Raw genomic sequence first — 18,443 nt, forward strand, 5'->3', positions numbered from 1 at the left:
ATTACACTATGATGTCAAAATTCAGCGTTATTTCTTGTAATTAACACTGATAGGAAATATTTTAATTATATCACAAAAAAATCACTATTACACTTCATATTATGACAACCATAAATAATAAATATTAGTAGTTATCATATATTATCATTTAAAACTGCCTGTAATACAACGTCAATTAAAATAATATAATATTGTGATATAGTGTTTGTAGTACAACTATTTATAGTACTGTTTACTAATGAGTTAACAAGTAACGACATTCCTATCGGAATCAATTAAACACAATGGTCCTATACCTATGCCGTTTAAACGCCACGTCATTGTTTATCCACAAGTATAATATAGTATATATATATACTATTCACATACACAGCTATATAATACCACTATATAATTATTATAATATTGCGTGGGAGTAATGAATTCAAAACACGTTCTTCGAACAATGATTAATGTTTTGAGATAATTTTGTTTGTTAATGGTTTTAATTTTAATAATATTTTGTCAAACGACTCGCCTACGAAAACGAACGTAATTTTTATTAGACTGTTTATGCACATTGCATATGTACAGGTATATTTTTTGAAAAAAACTTCAGACGATTTCACAACAGTAAGTTATATTTAGATTTTAGTTGTGTTTTATTCGTGTTTGGTTATCGTATTCATACATAATAAATATTCCATTTATTTATTTTTACTCGTATTTCAATGCCTAATTTAAAACAATATCATACAGAAGATTCAACAATCGTGAAAATTTTACTAAGCTTAATAATAGTATTGTTCAATCGAATAACATTAGTAATCAGCTAACAGTTTTATTTTGATCACGTCGTCGCACCTTTGGGTTACGATATAACAACACACTTATCGGAATAACATCAGAATTCAGAATATTATATTTTAAACCTAACAACTTACTGTCCTACCTACTACATATTAAATTGACGTCAAAAGTAATTTTAATATTAATTGTCTACAACACGTTAACTATATAGAGATTTAAATAAAGTTAAAAAACTTTATCTTTTTGCTCATTCTAAGAGCTCATTAACACCTTCCATCTATTTCGTCATGTCTGCATAAATTACTAATGAATCTGTCAAGATTCTCCGTGTCATAAATAATTATTACCGTTTCATATCTTAGCCAAGATAACCCTAAAAAGTTGTTACGGCAATGTGATTTCAATTTTCATAAGTAAAGAAGACAAATAATATATAGCTAGGTTTAAACAAATAAAAAATCCACCACTGCAAGGTAATTTATTAAATGTGTCCGATTTCGATGTTATTCATTTTTTAATGCATCTTTACAAAAAAAAACAATCATTAACTGTGCGGAAAATGTTTTTCTATCGAACACTTAACGAATGGCCACGCTGTGTAGATTTAATCTCGTTATAAAACATCTTATTTCCATTAAGTGTTTTAGTACTTACATCTATCTATTCATTCCTCGATTCGTATTATTTATAAAAATGCGAAATTACTGAATCGAGTTTATTATATGCACATAGGTATATAGTATTTATTTTATTGTTATTTAATATATATATTTTAATATATTGATAATATCAATACATAACTGTACATAAAACTGCAATCTTTATTTTGTGTATACTGCAAGCACCCTTAACGATAATATTCCAATTATCGCGTCGTAACAATATCTCAACGAGAGTTCACACGCATCAGTATCGTCCCTATAAATACATTTAAAAACCATAATAACAAATTTCATACTCAAGTTATTTTTTATAATATAATATTATTGTATACTATTATTACAAAATCATGTACCGTACTCCGGAATCTCGTGAACGCTCCACACCCGGGAGGATGAGAAAAAAATAAATAAAAACAAAAGCGAGAAACCCATAAGACTTTCTTCGGTTTACACATCACGCGTCATCATAACGGGCCAGGGTTCACCAGGCGCGCGTCGTAACTCGGTAATAGGTTATGGTAAGTAAACACTGCACATACGCGTGCAATCGTCGACGCGTTCTCAGTCTCAGCGTACAGCAGCAGCGAAAACGCTGGCGACTAAATCCGTCGACGGCCGGCCCGGGAGTTGTAGTCTCTCGCGTGGTCCGTCGATGAATAGTTTTTCGTGGGCGATTTGTGTACACGATCGGTGCCACGAATGGTACTCACACACACACACACACTAATAATATCGTATAATTGGTGACGGTTCGCAGCGACCGTCGTCGTTAAGTATTTTACGCCAGCGCGCTGTTTATAATTTTTCTCTACTCGATTTATCAATCGGAGCGTGAAACAGTGCCAGTATATAAAAAAAAGTCAAATAATAAAAAAGAAAAAAAAAAAAAAACCGTCAAAAATTCCAATGATTACGCTCGCGCGCCCGCGTATTTAACACCGCAGTCGTTTAGTCGTCGTCGTCGTCGTCGTCGTCGATCCGCGCAGTCGATCGATCGACCGATCGATACGTCATGATCGACGCCTAGCGAACACGGGCAAAAGACGATAATAAGACGCCCGCGTATCCGAAACGCACACATATACTATATACTCGTAAATATAAATAATATTATTATTCTTTTCTGAAATAACCATCTGCGCCGTTCACCTCTCACCTTCACCCCGCCGCCCACTGAGCCCGAGGCACACACACACAGCAACACACATACAATCGCCCTGGTCTACGTGTAGAGCACAGCCTCACATCTCTCCCCCCCACCCCGAACTTCCCGCGAACACCCCGGCCAGCTGGTCCACCACGTCATTCCAAACAACAATGTGCGTACGCGAGTAATATAATATATACACACGCACACACATGCACACGCACACGAATACACACACACACGCACGCACAAGAGGTTCTTCTGACCGTTTTCATGCGGCGGCAGACTCGTTTCCCGAACGATTTCGAATCGCCTCGTTAACCGGGTGAAATAATATATCGGCGACGGCGGGGACCACTACAACAACTATTATATTATTATTATTATTATTATTATTATACACACAACAACCGCGACGTACGACGTGCCTCACACGCACGCACGCGGCGTACCCAATAGTAGTGATAATCCGAGACGACCGGTCGGAGACCACTGCCGCCGTCGTATTTCGTACACGACGCGCACCACAGTCGACCAACGCCGTTCGTGTCGTGCGGTAGTGCGTCGGATTCGATCGATTGAAATCGGATTAAGCCGCGCGATCTAAGACAATATTTATTTTTTTCCCGCACGATATCAACGATAAAAAATATAAAACCGTCGGTCCTCTGACTTTTCACCGGGCGATCTATGAACACTGACGTCGCGTGACATCGAAGTGGACAGCGGTCGTTGTTTTTGCTGCTATACAGTTATTATTGTATTTATCGTTTCATTAACTTTTTTTTTTTTTTTTAATACGCCGTATCGTTATCATTCGATCCCGTGCCACAAATGAGTTCGTATCGAGTGTACACGGCGAGACGACGCCGCAAGATCGTCTCCTGCACCGACCGGCATGGTCAATCGTCGCTGTAGCTTTCCACCGCCGGTGAGTGAATAACCATAACATAGATTATCGTCCGAAAACCGAGACGATATAGTTTAAGCGAACTTCTTACACGTCGTGAAGTCTTAGTCGTGCAAACTACACGTCAATCACACGATGACTGCAAACCGATATTATTATAATATATAATACGTACACACCGAATGTGCGTATCATCTATCGTTTCGGACTGTCTTATTTGTAAGTCACCGCCCGGACGAGGGATTTTCGGATTTTTTAACGCACACAAACCGGTTTATTACTATAAACATTTTCTAGTCAAATCGAATACACCTATAATATATATCTAAAACGCGTATGCGGTTTAGAATGCACACGAACCGCACGTGTGAAACGTACTCACTCGGTTAAACACTATAAATATTATAAATTATAATATCGTGTGCATCGGCTATGTATGATACGCCCCGTATCGCTTGCGATAACATTTTACTATTTTCTATTATCAAATAATAATATATACTAAATACACAATAAGTCAAAAAATAAGTTGCGCTTGGAGTTTTGATATTTTGAAATCAATTTTCTGTTTACTTTTAATAATAAATAATAATAGTACCTATGTGCATTGAACGTCATAGATTCTTTTTATTTTGTATTTTATATTAACATTAGGTATTTTATGTTTAACCAGATGAAATTAGTTAGGTTAAGCTCAAAGGTGAATAGATCTACGAAATGGGTTTTAAAACTAATAATAACTACATTGCAATAATAAAATTGAAAATAACAACATATCACTAATCAGATAGCAATCGCTTTGCTAGGGTTTTGTATTTCACTTAAATGCTGATTTGATTATTTGGTTTACTTCTGAGTTCTAACGAATTATACCTAAAAAATTCAAACAGGCATTTCGAATGTTTTTATTAAAACAACTACGTGACCTCTCAACATTTCATTACTGACTACTGTATAATTTTTTACTAACTATATAGGTACATACATTATACCAACTAAATTTAGTTTAGTAATATTTGGATTTAGATAATCAATGATTAGACAGTTTTCTTTCATTTTAAAATATAACAATTGTACTAAAAATGATACATTTTTGGTTAGAAAAAATAATTAAAATGTATTTTATTTTCAAAGTTAAGTCGGAAAAAATAGGGTTGTTTTATTTCTCCGTCATTATTCACATTATTCTTTTCTTGAACATCTTTGCTAAATATTTACATTATAAATATAATTGGTTTATCTGCAATTTCCTAAATATTTACTCTTAATAATAATTATTTGCTTATTTTATCATTAAAAAAATATATATATATTATATTTTATAAGTTATGAAACATATATTTATTAAAATATAATCAAAACCATTTATTTTATCTATAAGATTTAAATAAATATGAAACAATATTCATATTTACTATAATATAAGATATAACAGCGTAAATGTTTATTTCAAAACAATAAATTATCACTAATTAGTATTATAGAAGAAGAAGTAAAAAGTCAAGTATTAAAGCTCTCTTGTATATTTTTGTAAAATAAAAAATAATGATTTAAGTTTTGAGTTTGTTAAGATCTAAAGTAAACTATAGCAGAATTATAAATAAATACCATAGCAGGGTGAGTTACAGGTGTGGTGGGGCACCTTTTATAATATTATTAATTTATTGTGAGCAATTAGTGGTATAGATGTATTTTTGATCCTCGTATTAAAACTTTGCCGTTATAAAGTTATTTTTATTTTTAGTTATTAAAAAAAAAAAAAAAAACTGAATTCCTGAAAATATGTTTAATTTTAATGCACGCACACGCACAAATAATATAATTATTAATAACGATTAAAGCAAATCTAAACAAATTAAGAATAATGGAATTGTTTATAGTTATTATTATTATTTAGTCGTTGGTGTGATTTACTGAGTGCTGTGCGATAAATAATTATTATTCCCTGTCATTACGGAGTAGGTACTTTATACTTACTTTAATACAGAGAACACCAGTAAATTGCAATTGTGCAATGCCTATTAATTTTACCTCGACTACAATGGTTAAAAAATACGTTTTAAGTTCTTCAAACTCCATTGTATTTATTTTTTTGTATGAAACAGAATTTATCAAGTTTATTACATTTCAAACGGTTATTATTCATGATACGTTTTTATAGTTATTACTTATTATGTTAAAGTGGAAATCATTAATTAAAGAAGAAAAAAATACTGCATTGATGAATATAGTTTGTGTTCAAACATAATAATAAAATCGGTTAAATGAAAATTATTGTTTTTAAACTGTTTTTAGTTCAACATAACACAGTTGTGTCTGTGGCACCCGTCTGACTTTTTATAATTGCCAAATGACATGTCGTTAGGGTTTTTCAAAGTACTTGTCAATCTTCACTTCCTGTTTTTGATTCAAAATATTAAGACCACCCTTTTTTAATAATTTATTTTTATAAATATTAAATAAAGTTAACTGTATACCTATGAACACACACAATATATCTTTATTATTTAACAAGCATAAGCTCTTAATCAAATTAATGGACTGTTATTTTTATCAATTTAATACTGAATAGTTGATTAAACATATTTATTATGGGTCAATAATATTATAAGGGTTATTTTTAAGTAAACGATTCCGTGGCCTTGAAAATAAACGAATGTTATATTAGCTAACGACTGTATTATTTGGTTTAATAATAATAATAATTCAAAATCTCGATAGATATGACGACTAAATGTAGGCTGTAATACTAAAAAAATAAATACTAACGATCTACTTTTCTACTTTTATTATTTTGTAATTAGAAGTGTTTCTTTAACTAAATACACGCGCGTAACATGAGAAAGTTAAAAAAAAACGATCTAATTATGTGCCTTTGAATATTTTACAATCGTGTAACCATTGTTCTTTAATAATTCGTACATAGTCCATTTAGGCGCCTTGAGGTTTTACTAATTAACCGAAAAACAATACATGTTTACTATACAACAGAGTCAACGGACAATTGTAAAATGAAATGTTCAGTTTATAAATATATAGTAGGTATACAATAAAGTACTAGCATGGACGCATGGTATACTAGAACGACTGATAGTTAGCTGAATATACGTTTGTACTCGTATTAATTACATCTATTTAACATATCAAATAATAGGTTTACGTGGTGTACAGTATCAATATCATTTTTGAATATTCCATTTATGATTAATGAACCATGTATTATATTTTATTGTTTTTTGTGTATATTATTGTAGTTGTAATTTTTTTTTAAATTACAAATACCTACAATATCTATATATTTATAAAACTAAAAATATAATTATATATGGACTGCAATTAACGGGATCTATTTCATTAAATAGGCGTCAAAAACCACACTTGAGCTTCTGTATATATTATACATGTTTGCAGATAATAAGTGATTCTGGACCGATGCGGTTGTTTTCGTTTACTGGTTAGGTACCTATATACCTATATATAAACGTACGATGCGCGAGAACAGGAAAGTAATTACGTATTCATTCTACCTATCTGCAACTAGCTCCAGCTTGTTAAGCGTCGACCGATTGTGTTCACTTATACTTATGACAATTGACAAATACACACTAATAACTCAAACACAATCACTGGTGTTAGAACGAGAAAAAAATAAAACTAGTGTATATATATGCACGTACATGCCAATCCTTAAAAACGTGACAGGTAAGAAACTCGTTGTATACAAGAGGAGATAAAAGAAAAAACCGTTTTACAAATGATTCCTAGACAGCTGTCACCTCGGAATGACGAAGGTACAACCACGCCATACTGTATACATTCCGAATGCACTCATATTTATGTGAGGGGGTGGAGGGGGCTTAAACTCCTTTTTATATTATATATTATATTATGTTGTTATTAAATTTGTCGCCGTTGTCCTACCCTCCCCCGTCACGCATGACGCCAAAAAATGAAAAACAATCCCACTTCTGTCGTTACCCTGGGATTTTCAAGACGCCAATATCGTATTATATTCTAAAAAATATCATTTGTGTGTTCGGACCAATGTCTGTTCAAATAATATTACATCCATACATTATACATTATTATAAGTTATAACAATCGTGAATATATATAAAATGAAACCTCTGTCCGAGGATGATTAATGGCTATTGTATATATAATGGAGTTTTTTTTTTTATTTTTTTAACTTCTCCGTCCGTATTATATTCCCGTGACAGCTGTAAACGTTTGTTGTTATGACGTCCTATATCACTTAACCTTATCTATCAGTATCATACAATGAAACCGTCCCGCGTTCTACTCTTCAGCACACATATTTAAATATTAACGATGTCTTGAATAGTTGAACGACGTTTAAGATATAATGTACGTAGGTACTCCCATGTTGTTATAATATATTACAGCTGTGGCCCGTGGTGATTTCCGAGTGTTCCGAGAACGTCAGATTTCTGTAGCAGTTCTACAGCATCCCCGGCAGTTTCTCGATTCGTATTCTTGTGATTCAGAAATCGTAAATGTAACATTAAAAGCGCGTAATCTTTTATTATAATATTATTATTATTTTCTATTGTTATACACAAAAAAAAAAAAAAAAATGAAGAAATAAAACGCCCTATGGCGTCTTCCACGACGCTCGACGTATACGAGCCCACACTCGTCGCAGGACAGGTAGTGAAAAATGTTTACATTTCACACACGCACACGCACACTCAAAATACACAGAAACCTATGCGTATTATTGTGTCCTGTTGTCTGGCGCGAACGTGTGCGTATAGTTAAGGAGGCATCTACCTACAATAATACTCAGGTGTGTCTCGGCGAATCGATAAATCTCCGAACCCCGTACGAAATTCCTCTCAAGGATGAAAATCTTGTGTCCCGTACACAGTACACGTGGCCTCACCCCACTCGGTGGTGCACACCCATGTACAATACAATATAGGAGGATCGCGTTTTGGGCCACCCGTTGTGTCCGGACGACCCTCGCTCGCGCGCGATTAATTTATTAAACCAACATACGGGGACGTGGATATAACATAAGAACCGGTTTCAGTAAAACGTAAACTCGCGGACTCGGTGCGCATTATGATATTTAGCGTGTCTCCGTCGGACCGGGACGATATTATCTTTTGCGTCGCCACCACCAAAGGCTACGACGCATGGTATTAGATGTCAATAAGCACATTATAATAATTTTTATGAAAAATGTTTATCGCCCGAAGAAATACACTATCATCGGATAGTTCGACGAGCGACAAAACAACAACGCGTGTACTGTAATACCTACGCAACAATACGTTTATATTACTATAAGTACGAAAAAACAAAGTTACTGCCCAACGATGAACGATTTGAATAACTTGAAACGGGCGCGTGACCCTCGTTCAGACAATAGGTAGAATGAAAAAACTGCCCGCGCATCGTGAATCAGATAATAAAAGAAAAATGCACGTCGTGGCCGGCGGACGGCGACTGTCCCGTATTGCACTCTCGGGTGCATCGTGTGCGTGTGTGTTAAACAATCGTGCTGCACCGATAGAGGTTACCAATTATCAGCCGGTAGCCCCGTGTTCTATAATATAATATCGTGAGCAAACCCGACGTCGCTTTGGCGCAGATATATGGAATATTATTATTTATTGCGCTGTACTACTGGTCACGCCATTCGGTTATAACCAACACAACACGAAACCGAAACGACCATGTCCGATGAAAATATGTACAGAATACGAAATACCTACATCGTTATACGGACGCCTGTTTTTACGAATCGGACCGTCTTCGACGCGGTACTATTATGATTTTTGGGCGTTTTGGACAGAGTTCAAAACGGTCGCTTGTATATTTTATTATCGAATTTATCGTCGCCAGTTCTGCGAACACTCTTCGTTATTGGCACGTGGACAATATTAAAAAGTTCATGATGGGATGATGTTTAAACATTCATATATACTTATATCATATATGATATACTACTCCATGCATATACATCGTACACTCGTTACGGTATTAAAATATCATCACATTCTCCGCGTCGTATAACTCATTCTGAATAGGCGCTATTTACTCGTTCAGCGAAACTGATATACTACTTTGATTTGTACGTCTTTGTCGAATACAAACTCATAATTTATAGGACAATTAATTTAAAGTTCAAAGATTTTAAATATATTATTTCATATCGTCGAATATTAATATAATATTTGTAAAACTACATTAAAATATTCGGTAGGTAAACTTTTGGTAAATTCATGCGTCCTAAATTAATTTCAGCCAAGTGATGACCAAACGTTCGTTGATAGAACGGCGAGCATGTCGTATGAAATAAATAATAATGATGGGTATCATACTAAATTTGTCGATGTAACACGTGTGCGGGATATGACGATGACCGCGGTTTCGTAACTAGATTGTTGTCCACATCTAAAGTTGCTGTAGTTTTCAATACGGGAAAATACATTACAGTATATACATATTGATATAGATATTAATGCGTTACAAGACGGCAGATGCTGCGAGAGGGAAAAGTAAAGTTATTATTGCACAACAAACAAGATTATCATGCAGAAGTTTCGCGTGCACCGGTTACCGGGTTTTCAACGGCCGCGAGGCTAACCGCATTTGAATACAACAGACGGGAGCAAATCGTGGCGGTATATTATAATAATATAAATTTCTCGGGTGCGCGTGTACGCGTATAATATTATTTGTGTAGTTTCCATGAATGAAACGTCCTCATTTCGGACTGCGGTTGCACTGCAACGTAGAACGTCTTACAATACGTTTTTTTTTTTTTTGCTGTTCGATACATGATTTTATATTCAGAATCCTATTACTATAATATGCTACATATGTAAATAATTCACGACGACAGCGACAACGTTAAAGTATAATATTTTCCATCCGACCACCGGTAAACAAATAATAATAATATAAAAAAACAAGACGATTGGCGCGATTCGAGTCCTGCGAACGTATATGTTTACCATTCGAATTTTTATAATATGCTAATCACGGCTATAAGGTTAATAGTTGAACGTTGAAAAATTCTGTTCGCTCCGCACAAAGTTATTCTTCACGTCGTATTGAGTGAAATGAATAATAATAATTTTCCAATTATTTATAACGTACGTTCGTTCGATTAATCTACATTATGTTTATTTATCATTAAAAAAAATTAAAATCCTCTGGTTGTTTAGTTTTGGTTAAATATATAATATTTGAATTAGATTTTACAATTTATAACTCGGTTGTTCGCGATGAATAGATATCGATGAATGCATGACGATGATACGTATAACTTAAAACACGGTACCTATGCATATGAAACCGTGAAATTTCTGTTTACCCAATGTTTACTTCCCCGCAGGAGGTAATTTTTTTTTTTTTGGTTTACAAATAATTCCAATACGGTTTTTTTTCTCATCGTCTTTTATTGAAGCGTTTATATTATTACATACACTCATGATCTTGTATTCTATGAATCAGATCGCCCGTTTACGGCACATTTAATCACATTCTTAAGGTCGCAGCAAAAAGGACGTGTCTACACAAATTATAATAAACGGACGTTTTTATGTACACCATACGGTCGCCAGTTAAATGTAGATTGTGTAGTGTTATTCGAGACGGCACAAAATGTGTGTCTTATGGGGAGAGACGTAGGTGATAGTAGCGGCATTCCAATTAAAATGGATTAAAGACACATAGGTATCTATTAAATTGTTGATACCGAATTTAATTGAAGATTATTCGGGGATATAGATATATCGCGATGGATAGACTACCGGCTGTCGATTAAATAATAATAAATGTGATGTATTTTATTCAAATCGTACGTGGCACGGTATTAATAGTTTCAAATGTGTACACTGCGCGTACACGACGCGACGGCTGCAGGGAGTGTGGTGGAAAACGCAGCGGGTGGAAAACGTGAGATACAAAGAACCCGATAACCCACCGGCCGGACGGACACGTCGGACAAGTCGATTTATTTAAAAAGAAATAATAATAATAATAATAATAATAATAGTAATAATAATAAAAAGACCCCGAGATCGTCTAGAAGAGATAATACGTCGGGGACGCCAACGATAGAGTCGGTCGTTCGTACACATAAAACATTTCGACCGTATCGCGGGCCCGCGCCTTGCACCACCGGAGAAGCGCGCGACAATGAATTATATTGCTACAACGCTATAGCGTGGTGTCGTCGTACACAACACGCACACACGAGTATAATAATACAACGACGAGAGAGTTAATTATTATTATATTATTTTCTAGCCAGCGATATTGGCCGAAGACGGAACACCGTGGTCTGCACATACTGCGTACGCCACGTACTCGTAGTACGTCGGAATCGCTTTTCAATCTATTTTTCTCGTCTATTGTGATCCCCGTGTGTTTCGTTATTATATATATATAATATAATATATAAATCATATTATTATATACCCTCGTACGTGTGTGTGTGTGTGAATGTGTACTGAGCAGTCTTGACGATTTGTCACGCGAACTGTTAATAAGCGCACACAGCACAACACATGATACCTCTCTTTATACGTACAATATACTCGTTCGTACATCTCAAACACGTCGAGTTGAACGTACCCATCCGTCGTCGCGAAGGTATTATATAATAAATAATAATAATAATAATATGTACACCGATCCTGTATGTGTACGGTTTTTTTTCTTCTCTTTCCGAAAATCGATTCGTTTGGGTATATGTCGGGTGTGATAATATTGTATACGTACTGTATATAGAGTACGATAACTATTATACGGCAACGAAGAAATTTCTCTGCACCGCAACCAAACTCGCCCAAACTCGTGATTTCCACTGCGCACACGTCGTCGTCGTCGTCATCGTGCGTAATATCGTTTATAATATGTAATGTATTGTAACGTTTTATAACACGTATGATGAACAGAAGAGGACATCGTCACCACCGTTCACACACAAAAGCTGTACGTCGATTCCGCGTCGTTAGACACGACAGACGGACGACAAATATACGCATTATATTATGGTATTACAGTCGACACATTTTGTTTGCCTCCGAAACGGGGAGAAACGAAATGTACGTACCTAGTATGTGTGATAGTGTGTGTGTGACGCCCACGATATTATACGTATATATAGTGTGGATGACTGGGGGTAGTGTTATTTGCTCGCTATTCACCGCGAATAGAATCTGGCTTGCAATTTCAGAAACGAGATTACATACATTTCGCAAGTCTTCAAATAATTTATATATATATATATATATATGTGTGTGTGTGTGTGTGTGTGTGTGTGTGTGTGTGTGTGTGTATGTACGTGTATACGGACGTCGCGGTCGTTGTTGACGATGAAGAGGATAATGAAATTTCATCATATACACTGTAGAATACATAGTAACTAAATTCGTTAGCCCGACGACTCGTCATTTTCAATCGTTTCGGGGTTTGGGTTCCGCTGCAATTACCGAGCCCCTTATTTTAGTTTTCGGCATTCACCCGAGATACTGCATATGTATTAGGCATAATATAGCAATTCGATTTCGCTGTCATCGCGTACCCTCGTCGTATAGCAATCAACGCTCTGCAACCGGTAATATGGTTTACCTTCGAGAACGGAATGGGCTGAAAAGTGAAAACTGTCATGATGCATTCACGTCGCAGATTGTAAATAACAATATTCACCGAAATTGTTCTGGAGTTTGTCTGTCCACTTCAATGTACACATTATATATATATAATATATATATACAACATAACATGTACCCATTTTGGACAAAAATAAATCACATGAATGCATACATCTGTTCTCGATACGCTGCCGGGGTATCTCGTATTTTGACACGTTTGACCCGCGCGTGAAACGTATGCGACAACACTGCGCTAAAATATTAATCTTTAGCATGTGTATTTTTCTCAGACCCAATCGTTCGTAGAACCCAATACGAATTCACATTGTAATAATTGTATACAATATAATAATATAATAATATATTGTATACCATGATATAAAATAGCGATCGCTAAGAATAAGATTTATATGCGTTTCCATGTTTATTTTGCAGCGTCCTTTTACAAACATAGTTAATAATAAACAAATAACTGTCAACGAATATTCGTCATATTGACGTACAAACAATCAATTTTTATTTTTTATATGATTTATGTCTAATTTTTAGCATTGTATATTTTAATTATGAATATGAAAAATGCACGTGTTGCGATATAGTTAAGCGAGAGTTTAAATATAATAAAGGTCACGTTATATTATTACGTTAATAATTTGAATACATAAATAATAAATCGATGATTTTTCATTAATTAAAATTATTTAAAATCTATTTTAAACATTTTTCGATTTATTTTAAAGATAAATCGTAAATGACTGATAAAGATGATTCGACTTAATGAAAAGTCACTTTGGTTATTTTACTTAATCCGTTTATAAACTGAAATAAGAAGCTTCACTATCACTTAATCACTTATAAATTATTTGGTTCTGATTAATTATTTCATAGTAATTTTCTTTGCAGTAATAAGCAATAGCTAGTACATTATTATTAATGTAGATACCATGTTCTAAGTATATTGTGAATATCGTATTAGCGTTCCATTTAGTCTCTGACACGAAACGTGTATGCTATTTACATGGACGTATCGAACTATAGGCTGTGCGTAGATTGTGTTATTATTTACAGAACCCAGAGAATCACTAATATTAAGTCGCGGATTTCCATCGCTTTCAATTACACCATGTCGTATTTGTTGTTGGTGATTAATGTAACGTTGTTACCTATAATATAGTTGAATACATTCATCTCTACACGAAACGGTATAGGGAAAATCCAGCTGTATATGAGATATTTGTGATGGTTGATATTATTTGTAATTTAGGCACCTAACTAAAACTATACCTAGAAGGTAGGGTAAAGAGTTCAAACCCTCAGATAATGTGTTCTAAGAACTGGCCTAATACCCTTCCCAGCTCCACTACCCATGTTAAAATATAATTATTATCGAAATGAAAATATATTTACAAATCTTTTCGTTTGTGTGTTTCAGGTGTCGAGATCATGAAGTTTCGTAAACATTCGGAATCGTCTTTGCGCAGAACTCGAGCGTGAAAGGGATCCATTTTTGTTGGAATTTACTGCAACTGCTTAGGTACGCGCGCACCAGACGTTACCGTACCGATAGGTGCCGCAGACATGTGCGCGGCGCCGACATTAGTGGTGGCCGTGTTGTGTGCGATCGCGGCCACCGCCGTCTGCAACATGCAGCCGGTGGCCGTGACGAACACGGCGGCAGCGTCGGCTGGGGCTGTGGCCGGTGTGGCGGCCGTTCCGGTGCCGGGGCGCTGCGAAGAGATTACCATACCGATGTGCCGGGGCATCGGGTACAACATGACATCGATGCCGAACCAGCTAAACCACGAGACGCAAGAAGAGGCCGGCATGGAGGTGCATCAGTTTTGGCCGCTGGTCGAAATCAACTGTTCGGCTGATCTCAAGTTCTTCCTGTGTTCCGTGTACACGCCCATTTGCATCGAGGAGTACCAGCGACCGTTGCAGGCGTGTCGGAGCGTATGCGAACGGGCACGGGACGGGTGTCTGCCGGTCATGCAGCGGTACGGGTTCGTGTGGCCGGAGAAGATGCAGTGCGACAAGCTGCCGGTGAACGGCGGCCCGGAACTGTGCATGGCCCAGGACGTGTACGAGCAACAGCAGCACGGATCAGTGAAACCGACCAAGAAGCCGGCCGGGTCACCGGCTAACAAGTGCAAGCCGGGCAGCAGGGCCAAGGGATGTGAGAAGTACGCGTTCGGCAGCGGCGGTGTTGGCGACGAAGACGGGTGCGAGTGCAAGTGCCGACCGCCGTTGGTGCCCGTCGACAGGGAATCGGTCCGGTACAACCGCAGTGGCGTGTCCGTGGCCGGCGTGGATAATTGCGCGATGCCGTGCCGGGGCGTGATGTTCACCGACGACGAGAAGGACTTCGCATCAACCTGGATCGCGCTTTGGTCGAGCATATGTTGTGTCACCACGCTGATGACGCTCACCACGTACACCATCGACACGCAGCGGTTCAAGTATCCGGAAAAGCCGATCGTGTTCCTGTCCGGTTGCTACCTAATGGTTAGTCTCGGGTACCTGATCCGAGTGTACGCGGGTCACGACGCGGTCGCCTGCGAGCCCGACGGTTCCGTCAAGTACAACGCATCCGGGCCCACGCCGTGCACGCTCGTGTTCCTGTTGCTATACTTCTTCGGCATGGCCTCGTCCATCTGGTGGGTCATACTGGCGTTCACGTGGTTCCTGGCGGCCGGCCTCAAGTGGGGCAACGAGGCGATCGCATCCTACTCACAATACTTCCATTTGGCTGCCTGGCTGATACCCACCGTCAAGTCGCTGGGCGTGCTGGTCATGTCTGCCGTCGACGGGGACGCGTTCGCCGGCGTATGCTACGTGGGCAACCAAAACCCGGACAACCTGAAAATGTTCGTCTTGGCACCGCTCGTCGTCTACCTGGCGTTGGGCATATCGTTCTTATTGGGCGGGTTCGTGTCGCTATTCCGCATTCGGAACGTCATCAAGCAACAAGTGGGCCGAAGTAAGGCTGACAAGTTGGAGAAGCTCATGATCAGGATCGGCGTGTTCAGCGTCCTGTACACCGTGCCAGCTTCAGTCGTCATCGGGTGCCACTATTACGAAGCCCGGTACATGCCTGACCGCGTGGCCCACTTGGCGTGCCCGTGCTCCGAACCGGACCTCGACACCAAGCCGGTGTACACCATGCTCATGCTCAAGTACTTCATGACGTTGGTGATGGGCGTCACGTCAGGTGTGTGGATATGGTCTGGCAAGACGGTTGGCTCGTGGAAGCGACTGTCCCGTCGACTGTTTGGCGGCGGCGGCGTTGGTGGCGGAGGAGGCGGCGGTCGCATGTCCAAGGGCGGCCCCAATCCGGTGCTCGTCAACTCGGGCAAACAACGTAAGCAGCTACAATACATGCCAGCGCCCTCCGTCCCGGGAAGTACGCTGCCTTCGTCCCACCACCTGGCCCCGTCGTCCAGCCTGCACCACCACATCATCAAACAGGCGCCGCTTAGCCACGTATGACATCAGTACGCCACTCCTGCCCTTAGCTACGAGCAACCAGACCCGTCCGAGGACATGATGCCCTCCACCACGGGGCTCAGTGACTATGGTCCTCTTTAAAGGGTCAGGCAGGAGGAATAATGATGAACCAATAACCCATCAGAAGAATAAAATATGATCTCGATATGAACTTTTATTATTATTATTATTATTATTATTATTATTATTATTTCTGTACAATATACCTCCTACTCGAATAGACGAACCGCCCACCACATTTAAAACCCAGACCGGCATCGGGAACACATTACATTGAAAATATACGTGTCTCTTTGCTTATAATATGTAACCTGCTACGTGGTTCACACTAGAAATAGTAAAATATTATGTAACTTCGTCATTAAACCAAATTATCAATGTGACGTTTTCGACTGGTTTGACGAGTTGACTAGATAATTGAAACAAAAAAACGTGTAGCTACCCCGTCAACTTAGGTTTATTTTCTGGTGCTTTCCCCAATTCAATTTCAATTTAAATTATTTTCATTTTGTAAATAACTTTAAATTTAAGAAGCGTATACTAGTCGTAGTTGTTAAGTTGTGTATTTTTTTGTTTTGTGTTAACATTAAGGAACCCTTTTATACTGTAATTAATATAAAAGGAAAAGACGACATTCGGTTATCCGAAATTACTATAATTAACTCATGTTTTTTTTTTATAAGAAAAAAAAAAATAAAAAAAATATGATTTGTTCGCCAAACTCGTGCAATATATATATATATATTATTCCAATGTTTTGTTTTTTGATAAAAACATCAATTTTATTATTTATAAGGCATTTTATTTATAACAGACGTTTTTGTCTTTTTTAGTCTTTTACTGCCTAATATTATACGAAAAACAAACTGTATACGTAAATTAAGTGATAATATTATTATAAACATATACAAGTAAGTTTATTATTCATGCATACAAATTATTTATACTATTTATAATATATATATATATTACTTTATTGTAGCAGAAAATAATGTACATAATATAATATGTTTTAAATAAAAATTGTACAGTTCATGTTTTCATAATTGAGTGTAAATTTTTTGACTTCCTGAACTAACAATAAAAAACTTGTTAAATCTCGTCATTATTCATTTCAATGAATGGAATTGAATTAAAATACATTTTAATTATATACTTATAATTATATAATTTTCTTAGAAATTTCCTTAATAATTTCATAATAATTTGATATTTTTAAATATGTATATTATATTTTCTATTGGCATAGGTATTCATTACGCTTAAGTTTTTAACAACCAACAGGTTCGTGATTGGAAAATGAATCAATCTTAAGGGATTAAACATTTTAGTCAAACTTCTATATAGTGTATCAGGTCTTATCGGTGAAATTAGTTCATTATTGTTATTAATCGTTTACCCAGCAGCTGTCGGTTTACACGTATTTACTAAAGTATTATAATAAATGGATAATCAATGAAGAATAAGCACTACACTAAACGTATCACCGTTGATTATAAATACAAGGTATCACTATAAATATACTCCAGACTTGCACCTTTATCCTTGTCGTAATATTTGTATTTATAATACAACTTATAGGTTTGATGCTCTATTGGCCAATTATATTAATTTAAGATAGACGTTAAATTATAGATTATATAGTTTAAGAACAAAAAATTTTAAGAATAAATGTTATATTAAGATTTAGGTCTTAAAACTGAAATTTTTAGATGAATTTTTGAACAAACCGTGTTAGTGCCACCGTTCGCTAAATTTTGGGCGGTGCGACACAACATTGCCACAAATGA

At 36.6% G+C, this 18,443-nt stretch overlaps 1 protein-coding gene across 4 annotated transcripts in view; it reads left to right on the forward strand.

Annotated features, from left to right (window-relative positions):
• The window catches only part of LOC112595780 (frizzled-5), a 71,813-nt gene extending 54,438 nt beyond the window's left edge, over nucleotides 1–17,375 (forward strand). For 3 of the 4 annotated variants that reach the window (XM_025341105.1, XM_025341103.1, XM_025341107.1), the window contains one exon: nucleotides 14,579–17,375. In XM_025341105.1, coding sequence (XP_025196890.1) covers nucleotides 14,725–16,635 — 1,911 coding nt within the window. In that variant the 5' untranslated portion in view covers nucleotides 14,579–14,724 and the 3' untranslated portion in view covers nucleotides 16,636–17,375. Of the gene's footprint in view, nucleotides 1–3,089; nucleotides 3,530–14,578 lie in introns of those variants that run through there. The other variant, XM_025341104.1, reaches the window with a different exon arrangement.
• Nucleotides 17,376–18,443: the final 1,068 nt, after the last annotated feature.

This window comes from Melanaphis sacchari, unplaced genomic scaffold (genome assembly GCF_002803265.2).
Source record: "Melanaphis sacchari strain LSU unplaced genomic scaffold, SCAv2.0 Contig2_pilon_pilon, whole genome shotgun sequence".
Lineage (NCBI taxonomy): Eukaryota > Metazoa > Arthropoda > Insecta > Hemiptera > Aphididae > Melanaphis > Melanaphis sacchari.